The sequence below is a fragment of the Ambystoma mexicanum genome, chromosome 11 (genome assembly GCF_040938575.1).
Source record: "Ambystoma mexicanum isolate Mex_15411 chromosome 11, UKY_AmexF1_1, whole genome shotgun sequence".
In the NCBI taxonomy this organism is placed as follows: Eukaryota; Metazoa; Chordata; class Amphibia; order Caudata; family Ambystomatidae; genus Ambystoma; species Ambystoma mexicanum.
The window spans coordinates 1,243,075,105-1,243,093,453 of NC_090934.1; the positions used below are offsets into that span (position 1 = coordinate 1,243,075,105).

Here is an 18,349-nt window from a genome sequence, read left to right on the forward strand (position 1 = left end):
TGCCAAATAAGGATAGCAACGCTTGATGATCTGTAATCAAGGTGAACTTCTTGCCAATGATGAAATTATGGAAGTGCTCACAAGCCCAGATGGCAGCTAGGCTTTCTTTTTCGGCCTGCGAGTAGGCAGACTCCACCAAATTGAGGGAGGCATCTCATAAGTGTGGCGAGTCGCCCCCTCCAGAACCCCTTACAAAGTGGTAAAAGTCTTCCATCCATTCGGTCCATCGTGGACCCTTGTTTACTTGTGGCGTCACGGAAAATGGGAGGGGCATACACAGCTGGACAGTATCCCCCACTCTCTGTCCCAATGCCCTCTTTCTTTAATCACCATGGGTCATATTGCGAGTAAAGAATAAACAGAAGCCAGGACCCAAAGCAATATGGCTGTATGATAAAGTAAAGGACCTTATTAGTGTATACTTAAGGTATGAAAAACTAGGGAGGAAAGCAGTAGCGTTTGTTTGGGTATGTAGTTGGTCAAGTCCTGCTGTACCACGGCACACAACATATTACAAATTGTGAGCAAGACGTTCTTCTCTGAGCTGCTGAATTGAAAACTTACAAAATTAAATTGAAGTATGAACTATTTGGGCTGGCAGGCACCCCATTCTTCTGCTTATGGGCTGTGAGGTCTCCAGCGCTTTCATTTCTTGGGCATCCAGTTTGGAGTCGGCTGGGCAAAGGTCAGCTAATTCATACTTTGCCTTCTCTAGTGTACGCCATCGCTTCTTTCATGTTTGGGCTATTAGGTGGCAGAGCCACCTCTAGGCCAGAACTATTGCATTAGAGTACAGATAGGCATGTGACAACGTGGAGGGACACAGATAGGGAGAAATGGCAAATGACTATGTGGAGGGACACAGATAGGGAGAAATGGCAAATGACTATGTAGAGGGACACCGATAGGGAGAAATGACATATGACTATGTGGAGGGACACGGATAGGGAGAAATGGCAATGACTACGTGCAGGGGCACAGATAGGGAGACATGGCATATGACTATGTGGAGGGACACAAGAGATAGGGAGAAATGGCAAATGACTATGTGGAGGGACACAGATAGGGAGAAATGGCACATGACTATGTGGAGGGACACGGATAGGGAGAAATAGCATATGACTATGTGGAGGGACACAGATAGGGAGAAATGGCAATGGCTATGTGCAGGGACACAGATAGGGAGAAATGGCATATGACTATGTGGAGGGACACAAGAGATAGGGAGAAATGGCAAATGACTATGTGGAGGGACATAGATAGGGAGAAATGGCATATGACTATGTTGAGGGATACTGATAGGGAGAAATGGCAGATGACTATGCAGTGGGACACAGATAGGGAGAAATGGCATATGACTATGTGGAGGGATACTGATAGGGAGAAATGGCAGATGAGTATGCAGTGGGACACAGATAGGGAGAAATGGCATATGACTATGTGGAGGGATACTGATAGGGAGAAATGGCAGATTACTATGCAGTGGGACACATATAGGAGAAATGGCATATGACTGTGGAGGGACACAAGAGATAGGGAGAAATGGCAAATGACTATGTGGAGGGACATAGATAGGGAGAAATGGCATATGACTATGTTGAGGGATACTGATAGGGAGAAATGGCAGATGACTATGCAGTGGGACACAGATAGGGAGAAATGGCATATGACTATGTGGAGGGATACTGATAGGGAGAAATGGCAGATGACTATGCAGTGGGACACAGATAGGGAGAAATGGCATATGACTATGTGGAGGGACACGGATAGGGAGAAATGGCATATGACTATGTGGAGGGACACAGGAAGAAATTGAAAAGACTATGTGGAGGGACACAGATAGGGGGAAATGGCAAATGACTATGTGGAGGGAAACAGATAGGGAGAAATGGCATATGACTATGTAGAGGGACACAGATAGGGAGAAATGGCACATGACTATGTGAAGGGACACGGATAGGAAGAAATGGCATATGACTATGTGGAGGGACACAGATAGGGAAAACTGGCATATCACTATGTGGAGGGACACATACAGGGAGAAATTGCATATGACTATGTGGAGGGACACATATAGGGAGAAATGGCATATGACTATGTGAGGGGACACAGGGAGAAATGAAAAAGACTATGTGGAGGCACGCAGATAGGGGGAAATGGCAAATGACTATGTGGAGGGCCACGGATAGGGAGAAATGGCATATGACTATGTGGAGGGCCCGGATAGGGAGAAATGGCATATGACTATCTGGGGGACACGGATAATGAGAAAGGGCAAACAACTGTGGAGGGACACGGATAGGGAGAAATGACAAATGACTATGCGGAGGAACACGGATAGGGAGAAATGGCATATGTCTATGCGGAGGGACACGGATATGAGGAGGGGCACGGATAGGGAGAAATGTCATCTGACTATATGGAGGGACAGAGATAGGGAGAAATGGCATATGACTATGCGGAGGGACACAGATAGGAAGAAATGTCAAATGACTATGTTGAGGGACACGGATAGGGAGAAATGACAAATGACTATGCGGAGGGACACGGATAGGGAGAAATGGCATATGACTATGCGGCGGGACACGGATAGGGAGAAATGGCAGATGACTATGAGGAGGGACACGGATAGGGAGTAATGGCATATGACTATATGGAGGGACACAGATAGGGAGAAATGGCATATGACTATGCAGAGGGATACAGATAGGGAGAAATTGCATATGACTATGTGGAGGGACACAGATAGGGAGAAATGGCCTATGACTATGTGGAGGGACATAAAGCTTGAAGGTGTTGTTTTGTTACTTGCTCACCCATCGCCTGCCCATGGCCATGCTAATCCCTATAGCCATTCCCACCCCGTTCCTGCCCCTCCCTGCCCAAAACACCTCATCATAGGCACTCTTTCAGCTCGCTTTAATCACGCCTTTCCCTCAAACGTTTCACTCACAGTTTATTCCAAGCAGCCTTCTGAGTGTTAATGACTTCATTGAAGTTGTAAACATGCTACTGGTGTCATACAAATCTCTAAACCAGGTCTTCTTTCAGCTACTCGATTTATAAGCACTATGCATGCCCTTCACTGAAGTCCTGTTAAAAACAAGCATTGGCAAAGACAACAGTTTTGGCGTGTGCATAAGTCTTAGGCATTTGCCAGGCACTGCCCCTAGATGCCCAGGTACTCTCACCATTTAGCACCTGCTACCATCAATAGCCAGTTAGTACCACTGTGGCTGTGCCGGGCAAGAGTCTTTCCCATGCCTACACAGAAGCCCAGACATTGGGCCTCATTATGAGTCCGGCGGTAGCCATGCCGGAAAAACCGGCAGGCTGCCGCCGGACCCGAAATATCATTCCACCTCTGTGATTGCCGGAATCACTGGGGCATTACAATGCCGGTGACCCGGTAATTCCAGAGGCGGAATTCCGTAAATCCCCATTCCCAAGGAGTCCCAAAGGACTCGATGGGGACAATGGAAACACTGGTTCCGTCTATGACGGAGCCAGTGTTTCCATTTCCGCCTACAGGCGGGTGACGTTACTCCTGCCAGGTCAGACCTGGCGGGAGTAACACCTCCCGCCTGCAGAACTTGGAATCAGCCGGTCCGTAAACAACGCTGGCAGCAGATTTACCACCACCGTTCTTTCTGGACCGGCAGGGTCATAATAAGGCCTATTGTTTGTTTTATTCCCTTTCATTGGATACAAGAGACCTGCAGCACTATGACACCGACTAATTTACGAAATAATGTTCACTGTGTGCTAATGCCACATCGTGTGCTACTGGATGTCACTAACTGTCTTCCTTCAATTGCTTTCCGCCTTTCCTTTTCACTGGTCCCCTCATCTCTTCTGCTTTATTATTCCATTCTCTGCTCTTCTTGTTTATGGATGTGCCCTTCTATCTCTCATGTCTTCCCCTCTGCCCCTTTCTCATCTTTTACTATTCCCACATTTTCCTTCTCTCTTGTTCCCTTTTGCCATTTAACTATCTCCTTTTCTACTGAAATGTCTACTCCTCTTTTCGTCTTCCCTATCATCACTACTACTCCTTTTTCTTCTCGTTCTTTCTGCTATTCCACCTCTCCTCTGTCTTTCCTACTCTGAGCCTTCTCCCACTCCCCCCTCTCTCCCTTCATTCCCCATCTTTTCTTTAAGGTATTGCAGCAGCAGGCAGCGCTCATGTCAGCTGGTCCCTGCCTGAGCCCTGTGGCAGCCATTGCAGCGGCCCAGATGCAGCAGATGAGCGGCTTCAGCCTGGGAGGGCTGCTGGCAGCTCCCATGACCCCGTCATCAGGTAATGTCACGCACACGCACACGCACACGCACACACACACCCCCCCTCTCCCTGAGTGCAGATGTTGGCTAGGTGCAGGGCAGGGGTTTAGTGAGCATATCTGCAGGGGGGTGATATTAGTTTGATATTGAATTACCAGGTGAAGGGTTTGAGAGTGTTGATTAGAGAACCGGTCTAGGGATTTAGGGTGCAAGGGAATGGTTAATAGTGCATACCCGGTTTCACGGGCAGGTGTGTGGGTGCTGAGGTTGGAGGTACACAGTGCAGATGATATGACTCTAGAAGTAAGGAAAGCCAGACTGATACAGGACGCAGAGGAGGTCTTAGAGATGGAAAAGCAGATGGGTGGGATTCCGGCCTCTAGTCTTCCTCCTGTAGATCTGGGAAGCTCCCACTGCAGGTCTGGGGGGTTCAGAGTACATGCTTGAGGGTGCCAGATACCCCGCATAGGGAGTTCAGCGCGCAGGCCAAGCAAGGGTGCATAGTCAGATCCTGGGGTTTACCCGGGAGGTGATAGAGGCCATACTGTGGGCCTAGGCGTTGGTGTGTGGGTCTTGGGTGCATCTGGGAAGCCCTGGCATCCACAATGCAGACCCACTACACTTTTCAGGCGTAGAGGGTTGTTTTCTGTCCCCATTAAATGTTGGCTTCTTACTGATGACCAACGGGATAAAGGTGCATAGTGGGTGAGTCTTATTGGAGGTCTGGGGACTGTGGTAGGGGCATGGCACATATCGTTTTGGTCAGGGTATGGGTTGATATTTTTAGGATGCTGGTTACTGCAAATATGAGTGTGGCAGTCAGTGCCATAGTGCATGTCAGGTGGTGGTCGCAGTGCCGATCGGGGCCTATCAGAATGGCAGTCGAGATCATTCGATTGCAAGCCAGGGGGAATCTTAATATGGTTCGAGAGGCAACCAAGAGCAAACCATATGGGGAGGGGGGGGGGTGACAGTGGCGTGAAGTGTTTGCATCAGTGAATCATTTCACAAAGGAACCCCCTGGCCTGCAAGACTTTCCACTGGTCTATGCCATCGCAAAACAGAAACTCTTAGCAATGTGTACACCTTGCTGATCCAACCAACATTGTGTAGCATTTGTGGACCGACGCGTTTGTAGATAGCTAGAGGCTGCCCAGCCAAGTCTCTGAGCATAAAATGCCATATGACCGGCTGTTTTAAAAATCCAGCCAAAGGTATTCTTTTTTTTTTTAAAACAAGTCTCTCATTAAAAAAAAACTAGCCTGCCACTGGATTTAGAATGCAATGCTTAGAAAAGTCTTTTGAGAAAAGCTGATCATTAGCTGATAAAGATTTCAACATGTGTCCTATTGTCATGGTGCATAGCCGCTGAGATAAGATTGCCAGCGAGAGTGGACTGCTGCTAGCTATGTCCACAAGGCCTCCTGCATCTAGGGGATGGTGTAGCCATGTGTCGCTGGAGCTCTGCTGTATTCCCTCCGAAAGAGTTTGCTCTATGGCCCTCTCTCGGACAAAGCTAATTTGGTCATCTGGCTCCCTACAGTGGGCTGTGACTTCTTGCTCTCAGCCAGCACGCAGCCCACCATATCTTCAGTGTGTCACTCAATGGCGGGCAGAATGAATGCCTGAATTCGAAAGTGCCCCTCGCTATTCATATTGAAATTTACAATCCGTTCATCCAGGGACTGACATTTTATTTCTTTTAATTGGTTTTTGATAACACACCCAATATCGTACCTGAGTTTGGTTTCTAAGCACGGATCCAGGATTCGAACCTCTGTTGCTTTGCGTGGTCGCGTTGCCCCCGTGCTATCCTCCATGTGTGACTGATGTTCCTTTGGCACTGCTGGTATAACCATTTGAAGGGAGGTGGACATTGGATTGCTTCTGTCCTGCCCAATGGCCCTCAGCCCTTCAGCGCTCCTGCCTAGAGGTCACAGGTCAAGCACCTGCTGCCCACAATAATTAACCAAATGACTAGTTATGTTTTTTTATCTGAGAAGTGTGCATGACACAGAATCACATGTCAGTCTCCTGCCCCAAGCTCTCCTGCAGGTCACGAGTGTAGGTCAGGCGCGTGTCTTAGTAGCTTTCTGGTAGCATCCATGTGCATGCCAAGGGGCATCAGGGTGAGGCAAGAGGGCATCATTGTGCTGGGGCAGGGAAGCCATTGACAAGGCCTAGAGGCTTCTGTGTGCAAGTCATGAGGTGTTACGGTGCAAGACAGGGAACGTTGAAGACGGCTTATTTGAAAATATGATTTTTCAAAGGCCAAGAACAAGAGTAATGTTGTACCTATTTTGCATAATCCATCCAGCCATGAACATACATTGGAGGGAGGGTTGCTAGACTATGGATCAGTGGGGGAAAAGGGTTCACGTAGGAAGAGTCGCCGTATGGGTTTGGGGATGAGGGGTCATATTGCATGTTGGGGAGTGTATGAGTGTTGGGCTGCTTGGGATCTGCCTCATTGCCACCAGTCGCATAGAGCAGGCCACTTGTCAGGAAATCTCCCAACTTTTCTATAGCCCATTTCCATTTGTTTATGTGTCTCTGTGGTGCCTTTAATCTGAAAACCTATTTCTTGCCCTGCCCTCTTTTTCCTTTTCTATTTTACCCCTAATCCTTTCTCCCTGGCCTTCTCTCTCATGCTCTACCTCTATCCCATTCCACCCCTAACTCCTTTCCCTCTCCTCCTCTTTCCCATTCAACTCATATTCTCTCTTGGTCCTTCCCTCCTTTCCTGGAGTCGTCTACTCTCCTTTCTCCCTTCCTGTCGTCATGCACCCTCATGCTTCTTCTGTCTCCTGCTCCCCTTTGTTTCTCACCTCCTTTAGGCACCAGCACGCCTCCTGGCATTGGCACAACGGCTGTGCCCAGTTTAGCCGCACCCTTGGGGGTGAATGGCTTCAGTGCCCTCGCTCCCCAGACCAACGGGCAGCCCACAGAGACTATTTACACCAATGGCATCCACCCATACCCAGGTATGTCAAGCGGCAATGGGGAAGCAAGTGAATTGGAGGAGGTGTGGGGAGGAGTGGGGAGAAGACAGGCTTCCACAGTGCATTCAAGAGCAGGGCAGGACAAGAATCTGTGTTCAGGCAGGCACAGAGCTTCCTCACAAAGCAATCACAGAGCAACCACACACAGCAAACTCCGAGCATCCATGCAGCAGCTGAAATAGAACATCCTCATGCTTGTGACACATTATCCATACACAGAGAAACAACGATCATTCATTAACCGGGAGAAACAGAGCTTCCGCAGAAATGCAATCACAGAACATTGAATATCCCCATACAGGAATGCACAGATAATTGCTGCAGAGGCGTGTTTAGGAATAGCACTCACTCTCTCCTATTCTTCTGTACATATTTTAATGGCTTTTAACCAATCTGTAACCATACAAGTTGCGCAACAATTTTACACTTTCAACTATTTTTTTATATTTTCTGAAGCAATGTCCATGGAATTAAGATCATCCAAAAAACACTCCTACTTTGCAATTCGTATTGTTCTTCAACACATTTGTACCATTTTGTTGTTTGCATCAGAAATGTCCAAACTATTGTTATCCACAAATCTACATTAGCTACAATTGCCACATCTGAAGAAACTTTATTGTGTTCTACCTCTCCATCTCTCATCAATACCTGATTCGTCCTTAATATTGTCATGGAAACTCAGTGTTGATACATTTTTCAAGGTTTTAGCTTTTCTAAACATTATCTTCGGTTTAGTCTGAATGGATGTAGGTCTTTATATGTTCTTAAGATGTTCCAGTGTTTGCGAATTAATTTATATACCATGTGACTTGGTGAACTAAATGTAGTAATAAACATAGTTTTGACCTTCCTTTCAGTGTCTTTGATTTTCAGAATCAACAATCTCTATCTGCTTTCTTCACTTTGTTTTCTGCCATGTGAATAGGTTTCTCTAAATATCCCCTTTTGTTGAATCTTGCTCTCAAAATTGAACGTTGCTCTAAAACATAAAATCTTCTGTTGTGCAATTACTTTTAGCACATACAAATTCTCCTTCTGCTATATTTTCAATTACACTGTTCTTGTGACAGCTTGAGGCATGCATAATGCTCTTTCCCTCTGTTGATTTCCTGGATATATTAGTTTCAATCTTTTTATTCATAATTGAAATTTGAATGTCCAATTATACCTATTTTCTATCAAACATTATCGTGAATTTGATTCCAAAAAGATTCTCATTGATACCTTGTAGAAATTCTTTCAATTTTAAACTGGTAGCTTTCCAAATTAAAAAGATTTCATCGATATATCTTGACCATTTTATAATTCCTGCCTGTTTTTCTGGCCTAATGAATATTTCCTCAATGTACCCCATTACCAGATTTGCAATCAACGGGGAACATATCAATCCCATCATTATCGTCTACATTGCCGATAGATTTGAACATCAAAAACAAAACTGTTGTTTTTAAGTGCATGATTTTGTTAAATCCAATAGCATATCTTTCTCCATGTAGTATGATGCACATGTGTTTATTGTTATAATGTTCTATACTTGTAAGTGCTAAGTCATGTTCTATAGAAGTATACAATGCTACTACATCTACAGCAACTAACCAGCCATTCTCATCCACATTCATTTCTTGCAATTGGTGATAGATATGCATACTGTCTCGCGTATACAAAGGGAATTCAAGTACCAAATGTAATTGGATCCACATCAGAACCTATTTCTGAATTAATTTATAGTTTTTTTTTTTAATCCATTGGGACTAGAACTCCCTTCGTATACTTCGTATACCAGAGACAGTATGCATATTTTGCAAGAAATGAATTAGGATGAGAATTACTGGTTAGTGTAAGGGATCAAGAGTAAGACTTGGACACAGTGCCATTTTTGTTGTTTTCTATAGACTTATATTTTTCAAAACAATGAGAGGTTTGAGGGAAATCCTATCTATCCCTAACCTTAGAAGGGTTTCCTTGCCTAAACAAAACTAAGGAACGTCTGCATCAGGATGTTAAAAAAAGAGTATCCTCCATCCTGTGTCCAAAAACCCTAATCTGACCCTTACATTCTAAACCTATCACACTCTAAACTTAATATAATGTGCACAGGGGGATTTCTATAGACTCTGCATTTGTAGACTTCTTTCAGAGTTCCCCGTTTAAGGTGTAGCAGAGAAAGATAGAAAGTTCTGCCAGGAAAATGGATCATCCTCCTCCTAGATTCCTTCTGATAGTTTTAACAAGTCACTTTATCACAGTTCCTGTGTTGTTCTCAAGGTTTTACTTCACAATCTTAACAGGTATTACTCATCCCTTGAATTTTCATAAAATTCCTCTTATGTGTTCTAGTTCTTCACACTGTGTCTTCTACTTGCTTTCTTGGTGCATCACTCTACCCTTCTCCACTGACTGCTCCTCTTTATGTCCCTTAGGTACTCTCTTGCTAGGGTATTTACTTCTTTCTCACTGATTCCAAAATGAGGTATAGTTCTTCCCTTGTAGGTATTGGTTTAACACTTTTCCCAACTTCAGGTTCACTTCTCTTTTCACTTCTGCTTTACTCTCCTGCCAGGATATCTTACTGATTCTCAAAGTTCACTTCTCCTGACGGTTTGAGCCCCAGACTCACTATTTGCCTGGCACACTAACCTGCCAGGATTTTTCCATTCTCCAACTACTTTCTTTGTTATCCATGAAACAATGGGCCTCATTACGATCTAATAGCACCATGGCTACCTCCATAGCCATGGTGCTATTAGCGCCATGGCTGCCTCCATACCGGGCTCCAATACCGGGGTCTGTGAATGAGGAATTACCGGGTCATTCCGACCGTGGAGGACCCGGTAATTCCTCATGCACAAAACCATTCCCCATTCCCATTTGAGCCCCCATAGGGCTCAATGGGAATGGGGATGGAGCTAATAACGGGCCCGTTAATAATGGGCCTGTTATTAGCTCCTTGATCCCCTCGCGGGACCCGGAAGGGAACCTCGTAATAGGGCATCCCGTAATGAAGGGTGCAGGTCCCGTACCGGCACCCTTCATTACGGGAGCGCCTATGTTATAATGAGGCCCAATATGTTCTAAATATTGGGTCACCGACCAGTTCTCATTACAGTTCATTTCAGCTTTCACTTCTTCCCTCAGATATGGAGTCCTCAACCCTTTTCCAGCACTGTTAGCACTCACACCAATTCCTGTTTTGAAACATTGGGTAATTGACCCTTTTCTAATATTGCTTGCATCCGCATTAACATATTTAATGGTGTTACTTAACACGACACAGCATTGACCTAGACAAGCTTCGATAATCCGTTCACTTTCTCTGGGCTTCCTAAGCGGCTTCAGTGTTCCTCATATCTTCCCTTCACTATCTTCTCCAGTTCGCTGATTCAGCGTGCTTCCCATGAGCCGGTAAGCTTTTGCTTTGCCCTCCTCTGCTGCGCACAGCTCTCGCTGCTTCAGGCCCTCAAGTGGTAAGCTTCCTTCGGTTCGCCTGACGTGCACGCCGTTCATGTACGCCTCAGCACTGCTTCTGACAGTCCGATTGTCCTCTGCATTCTGACCAGCGTCAGAACAAGTCACAGACAGTTCATGTGTTCTTTCAGCTCTGTCAACTTTAAACTTCCGGGGATGGTGTAACGCTTTCCAAAGACTAGAGTGTGGCCTTGGCTTACCACTTCTGGTCATCTCCATTACTCCATCCCACTTCCTCGTCTCAGTACTGAAAAGGGGGTGGGCACATAACATGTTTGAATGCCATAAGGTGGAATTTCTTCATCTATACCACAATAAGCCATGTTTGTATGTTGCAAAGGTATGTTGCGTCATTGGGAATTGTAACAGAAAGACTATTTTGATCTGGTATTCTTCTGTCTCTCTGGAGTTTGTCTTCTCCTACGTGATTCTCCCGCAGATAGCCACCCCCAGGGTTATAGTCAGGTAGTTTCTGCCTTTCCCTGGCCACGTATGAGAAGCTTCCCTCCAGAGAATCAGTGGTGATATTGCTAGATTCATCACATTAGTTGCTTTAGAGGCAGTCGTATTGTATACTTCTTTCGAACATGATTGAGCACTAACAAGTATAGGACATTATTACAGTAAAAAATCTGCATCATAATTAAGGCTTCCGGTTTTATGGTATTTATTTTTCTACCATTTCCGTCTGCATTTATCCACATTTATTTTTTGTCATATAAAAAGATAATTCCCTACCTGTATTTTTATGCATTTATTCTAATGAAAAATGCATTTATTAAAGCACACATGCAGCCATATAGGAAAAATAAATGCTAGTGCCATTTTTTCAATAACATCAAACAGTTGCTCCTGTGACTGCTGCTGCCTTAAGATATATGCTGTCAGCAATTTGAAGAACGTTAATGCTATTTTTATACAACTTTTACACTCTCCGTGCTGCCAATCTGCAATGTGATTGGCCTGTGATGTTTGGGTGACATCATAGAGAACAAGACATGTTTTCAATAAATACAGACAGAAAGCATATTGATTTCGATCTGTATTTATGTGTAAAAATCAGTAAAAATTGAAAACTGGAAGCCTTAATCATAATACATGGAGAAAGATATGCTATTGAATTTAATAAATCATGTACTCAAAAACAACTATTTTCTTTTTGATTGTCAAATCTATCGGCAATGTACAGGAGTAGCAGTGACATCAAAATGCTCCCTGTCAATTGCAAATCTGGTAATGGGGTATATAGAGCAAATATTCACCAGGACAGAAATACATGCAGAAATTATAAAATGGTCAATACATATTGATGAGGTTTAAAAGATTTTTTAGAATAGTTTCAGTATAAAATTGCAAGAATCTCTACAATGTAAAAATGAGAATCTTTTTGCAATCAAATTCACAATAACGTTTTTGTCATTTTTGGGCCAGCAAATTCCAATTATTAATAACAAGATTGAAATTAATATATACAGGAAATCAGCAGAGGCAGATAGCATTCTACTTGCCTCAAGCTGTCATAAGAAAAGTGTAATTGAGAATATACCAGGAGGGAAATGTTTACATTTTTATGTGCTAAAAGGAATTGGACGGGAGAAGATTTTTACGGAAACAATGTTCAATTTCTGAGCGCAAGATTGAAAGAAAGGGGATATTTAGAGAAAAATATTCACATGGCAGAAAACTAAGTGAAGAAAGCAGATAGATAGAGATTGTTGATTCCGAAAATCAAAAAACACTCAAAAGGAGGTCAAATGTAGGTTTAGTACTACATTTATTTCACAAAATCACATGGTATATATATTAATTCACAAACACTGGAACACCTTAAGAACAGATAAAGACTTACATACATCCATTCATTAAGACTAAACTGAAGACAGGGTTTAGAACAGCTAAAACCTTAATCAAATGTATACTGAGTTTCCTTGACAATATTAAGGAAGAATCAGGTATTGAGAGATGGAGTGGTAGAACAAAAAAGGTTTCTTCAGTTTACTCCACTGTAGCCAATGTAGATTTGCAGATAACAATAGATCAGACTTTTCTGGTGCAAACAACATAATGATACAAATGTGTGGTAAAGCAATGCAAATTGCAAAGCTGGAGTGCTTTTTGGATGATATTTATTCTATAGAAATTGCTTCTGAAAATATAAACAAATAGTTGAAAGTGTAAAATTGTTGTGTGTGTGATTTCTATGGTTACTAATTGGTTAAAAGTATGCATCTGTTGCAAAAGTGGAAATGAAGCACAGTTGCAAATTTGCAGCAAATATAAAAGAAAGTATATTTAAGGATTTGATTGGCTCAGACAGGACTGAAAGGGAATTTTCCAATAATGTAAATTGACATATTATAATCGGGTGCACAGATTTCCCTGGCATCTGGGACAGAAGGCATCCGTTCCAGGAAGGCATTGCGATAAGCATCCACAATGGTCAAATACAGCAGCACATTCCGCAATAGAGAAAGGTCCTTTCCTTGGATCAAGTGTCGGCGTGCAGCACGTTGCCATGTCTGTCATCCCGTACAATAAATGAAAACATTTATTGAAACTAGAAGCAAACACTGGTATCTTCGCGACAGCACCATTTTTAAGGAATCTACATCCCAGAAAGCCGGTCCCATGCTCCTTTATAGGAAATTGACCTTACGGGTTTCTTGTGTCATTTTCTATTTCCTCTGGAGTCCTCTCAAGAAAAACCTAGTAGTAGCTTTGCAAACCATGGAGAGAACTTAAGGTACCTACCTGTCTTAGTGAAACTAACTATCAGGGATGCTCATTATTCATAGTCCTCACAGATACTCACATTGAAAGGTGATATTAATATTTCCTCAAAACCAGTCTATTGATTGCTATTTTCACCTCGCCATTTAATCCCTATTTAGTATTCTTTCCTCTCCATCTCTAGGTAGTTTTCACAACCAATTCAGAGGGGGCCTGCCTAGTAGCGCTCATGCCTTGGGTGAACTATTCCCCGTGCATTACTACCGGTGTGACCAATCCTTAAAGGTTTGGGGTGTACACCTTCATGCTTGCGGAGAGACTCGCTACACCAAGAAAGCTACTGACAGGGTTACAAAGAATATCCACATGCATGCATAGAAAGGGCAAGAACTGGCCAGCAGATACATATCCACAAACAGGCAGACACAGCCTCAACACGCAGGCAGGCATGCACAGTGCGTCTCCACACAGGTAGATTCAGTACAGCCACATCTAAACCATATACAGACAGAATTAATGCACAAGGCAGACACAGGGAATCCACACACAGGTAAACAGAGAACTTCAACAGCCGGGAGAAATGGAGAATGCTCAACGAGCAGACAGAGGTGGAACCTTTTTCACAAGCTCATTCTTTCAGTAGAATGATCACTCGCACTCGGGGCAGCTCATAAAACAGGGCAGAAGATAAAAGCAATACAGGTAGAGTCGGGGAAAGTCATGATTGAGAAAGAGCAAACCTTCCACTCTGAACTGTGACTTGGTCAGTCATTGCATGTCTGAATCCAGAGGTCCAGTAGCAAGAAGTTCCCTGTCCAAGGGATCATGGTCAGTGGCACGTGCACCCGGGGTATGATATCATGTTCTAGGCTAGTTAAGGCCCCTCTTAGGTTTGAGCCCCATGACAGCATGGAAAGCACCTGCTAGAATAGGTGCACTGCGCTGGATGTGGACAAAATACTCAGCAATCGAAGCAAACACTAGGACCCCCTCATCATGCAAGGGGACATCTTCACAGAGTGTCATCAGTGAGGCAAAGCCATCTGCTAGCAAATGCTGGTCTTGTGCAGCCCCTTACCCACTGTAAGCTAGTGAGTGGGCACAGCTGGTTGAAGTACTAGACTAAGAGTCAGCATCACAGCTGGTGGCTGGTTCTCACCTATCAAGGTTAAGCCAGTATCTGATTATTCTGGGGTGGATCAAGATAGCCAGGTGGCAGTGGGCCAGAATATCTGCATCTAGAGGACACACAGCCTTCGGTTTCTTTTAAAATGTGATTGGTTTTTACGAATTCTGATTCATCAACATTTGCTTCTCTTTCTCTTCATCTTGGCTCCTGGTCATTTCTGTACTCCTTCTTCCAACTTTTGCAATGAGCCTTACACTTGGAGTTATCTTTCCTCCCCTTTCTCTTTGCTCCACACTCATCCAAGGTTGCTTTCCATTCATCCTCTCTTTTACAATCCTTCTCACTCTAAGATATGTTTGCTTTCCCCTCCTCTTTTCTTTACACTTCCCACTCTCTCGTCCAGATTTGTCTTCCTTTCTGCACTATCATACGCTCATCACTTTTTGCTTTTCATTCCTCCCGACAACCCCCTAAATATTCCCTTTGCTTCCTCCCGCCTCTCATTTTTTATCCCCCATGTGTGTCGCTTTTCTTCCTCACCTCCTTTGCATCCCACCATCGTGTGCTGCTTTCTATAATTTACTTTACGCTCCCCCTTTTCGCTTCTGTCACTTTTCCATCCTCCACTCTTCCTTCTGTCCTCACTCTTAGTTCCCTTCCCCATCCCTCTCCTTTGTTCTCCTCACTTATTTTCTTCTTTGTTCTCCTTCAGTCTCTGGATAAATGCACTTCTATTTCTGTCTTTTGTCTTTGCAGCACAAAGCCCCACAGTTGGAGATCCCCTGCAACAGGCCTACGCTGGCATGCAGCACTATGCAGGTCTCCTCTCACTTTAATGCAGTATTTCAGAATGCTCTCCTTCCTGTGAAGAACACCCCACTGATCCCAGTCCTTCTGTATGATCCCAGCCGCTACACCCAGACCACCATGAAATGTTCTTCGCATGATCCCATCTGTAAATAAAGGATGCGTGAGATTTACAGAATAAATAATACACTGGGCCTGAGTCACAAAGACCTGCACTGGAGCAAATGAGGAGATGTGATAGTTTGGGCTGGATTCTCAAAGCCTAGAACTGTGGCATATTACGACACGTAAGGAGTATCTTCCAGATGCTCCATGCAACTGTGATTCCCAAAGGTTTGGTCAAGCCAAGGGCATCTCAAGATTTTATCCAGTTTTAGTGTTTGTGAATCAGGTATATATATATGGTCGCCGGTGCAAGTGATAGATGAGTTCCGGCTTCTCCTAATTTGCTCCACTGCAAATCTCTATGAATCGGACCCATTGTATTGTTCTGTGTGTAAATCTGGAATCCGTCAATTTGCAATTCCCTTTTTTAACTTTCGGTTTTGACTCCTTGTTCAAAGTTTGTTATTCCATTGCTAGTTGTCATTTATGTATGTATCATTCCAGTGTGTTATTCCTCTTGGTATTGCCAGTTCTGTAGGTTGCACGCCATCGATAAGTGCCCATTGTGTATGCGTAGCTCACTTTATTTTCAGTTTTAGTCATTCTACAATATTTCAGTTTGTTAGCTCTTCTGTAATTGTCAATTCTGTAGATATTATTCAATTTGTAATCCTTAGTACTCCCTGGATTATTCCTTCCATAATCCTAGTTTCCAGAGAGTTGGTCCACATTTGAGTGCCCACTCTTTAGGTGGTATTTAATTTCAGTTTGTTAGCTCATCTGCAATTGTCAATTTTGTAGATATTATTCAATTTGCAAATCTTAGTACTTCCTGTATTATTCCTTCCATAATCCTAGTTTCCAGAGTGTTGGTCCACACTTGATTGCCCGCTCTTTAGGTGGTATTCAATTTAATTTCAGTTTGTTAGCTCATCTGTAATGGTCAATTCTGTATATATTATTCAATTTGTAATCCTTAGTACTCCCTATATTATTCCTTCCATAATCCTAGTTTCCACAGTGTGGATCCACATTTGATTGCCCACTCTTTAGGTGGTATTTAATTTCAGTTTGTTAGCTCATCTGCAATTGTCAATTCTGTAGATATTATTCAATTTCCAATCCTTAGTACTCCCTATATTATTCCTTCCATAATACTAGTTTCCAGAGTGCTGGTCCACATTTGATTGTCCCCTCTTTGTGTGGTATTCAATTCATCTGTAATTGTCCATTCTGTAGATATTATTCCATTTGTAATCCTCTTTATCCCTTGCATAATCCTAGTTTGCAAGAGTTATTCCATCGCTTAGTCCCCATTTTGCATGTGTTATTCATTTTAATTCCAAAGTGTTCATCTGTAAATGCCAGTTACGTAGGCATTAGGCCCTTCTTTAGCACTACATTCTATTGTTCGACTTCCAGCCATTACAAGTGCATAAATTCACCATGTTATACTATGTATAAAAACATGTATTCAAAAATAAATATTTGCCCATAATATCGCCATAAAACCTATATAACCTCACTTAAAATTAGAACATTAAACAGATGTTTTGATAAAACCTTTTAACAAATATATTAAGGGCAAGGGATACTTGAAACTCGCGTAACAGTCCCCTAAAATCAGCCTAGGGTTCCCACGTATATTCCATTCAAAATGGTTGCGTCCCTCATTCTGGTTTGCATTGTGTTATTTCATCTGTAATTGCCAGTTGTTATGCACTATTCCACCTGTACATGAAGCGTTCCCTTCTTTATGGGTCACTGTGGAATCTGTTATTACATCTGTAAATGTCAACGCCCTCGGTATCCCATCAATTTCGTGTTCCCTATGTGTTTGTGTTATAACTCCTGCCTCGTTTTAGTCCCTCTGCAATCGCCAGTTCTACATGTAGCTTTTCCTATGTCATCCTCAGCACTTCCTGTTTCATTCCTTGATTTATGTCTCTCTCTTCGTTTATTTGCCAGGTTGTGGTACCAATGCGTGCTTTGCTTCCTGATATAAAACGTGTGATTCTTCTTTTGTGACTTTAGTATCAGTTCTAATGTTTACTTTGGGAATCCATCTGAAATCGCCTGCTGCCATTGTTTCCCCATTCCAGCTCCCTCCTCTTCAGCATGCTGAAGATGCACATGCATGGATGTACACATGGGCAGTTTCATTTCCATTGTGAACACTGCTTACTGTGTTATGTCCGACATGCGAGCATGTCGGGGAGGGTTTCATTCTAAGTGTGCACGCTCCCTACCATGCTTACATGGCAGGGAGCAGGGTACAATGCACCACTATGTGGTCTGCCGCCTTTATTCCAGTGCACAAAGCTGGCCGACCCCATAGGGATCTCCAGCATTTGTGCTGGCACGAAAACCCATTCCTGGGCAGATGCTGGAGCATTTGTATGACAAAGAGAAAGGGAGCGGCGGAAATGCAAGGTGAGTTCCGCCCCTCCTCTCCACCATACAAATGCTTGAAAATGAGCCGTGGCGAGAATGGAAGGCCTTAAAGCCTTACTCAAGGCTTTTATGTCTTCCATTCACGTTACTGCTCTCATGAACATGAGCCCCATAGTCTAAAGCCCTCCCAGGTCCATGTGTCAAATGTACCCACTCCATGGTCACTCACTCGGAGCACTCTATTCTTAGGACCTTTCAAATGTTATTTACAGTCTCTGCAATCTTGAGTTCATTCAAGCACTTGCGTTTGCGCCACCACCTTCCACTCAACCATACTAATGTTCCAGCATTTGCGTCGGCATGGATTTTCATGCGGGCACAAATGCTGAAAATTAGAGTGTTTCATTGTAATTGTGAGCGCTGTTTGCCATGG

General features: G+C 43.6%; 1 protein-coding gene across 20 annotated transcripts in view; it reads left to right on the plus strand.

The window, feature by feature from the left end:
- The window catches only part of CELF6 (CUGBP Elav-like family member 6), a 582,701-nt gene that overhangs the window by 491,065 nt on the left and 73,287 nt on the right, over positions 1 to 18,349 (plus strand). For 15 of the 20 annotated variants that reach the window (XM_069624623.1, XM_069624628.1, XM_069624635.1 and 12 more), the window contains 3 exons: positions 4,162 to 4,300; positions 7,119 to 7,265; positions 15,367 to 15,429. In XM_069624623.1, the coding sequence (XP_069480724.1) occupies positions 4,162 to 4,300; positions 7,119 to 7,265; positions 15,367 to 15,429 (349 nt within the window). The remainder of the gene's footprint in view (positions 1 to 4,161; positions 4,301 to 7,118; positions 7,266 to 15,366; positions 15,430 to 18,349) is intronic. The other 5 variants (XM_069624632.1, XM_069624633.1, XM_069624627.1 and 2 more) reach the window with 4 other exon arrangements.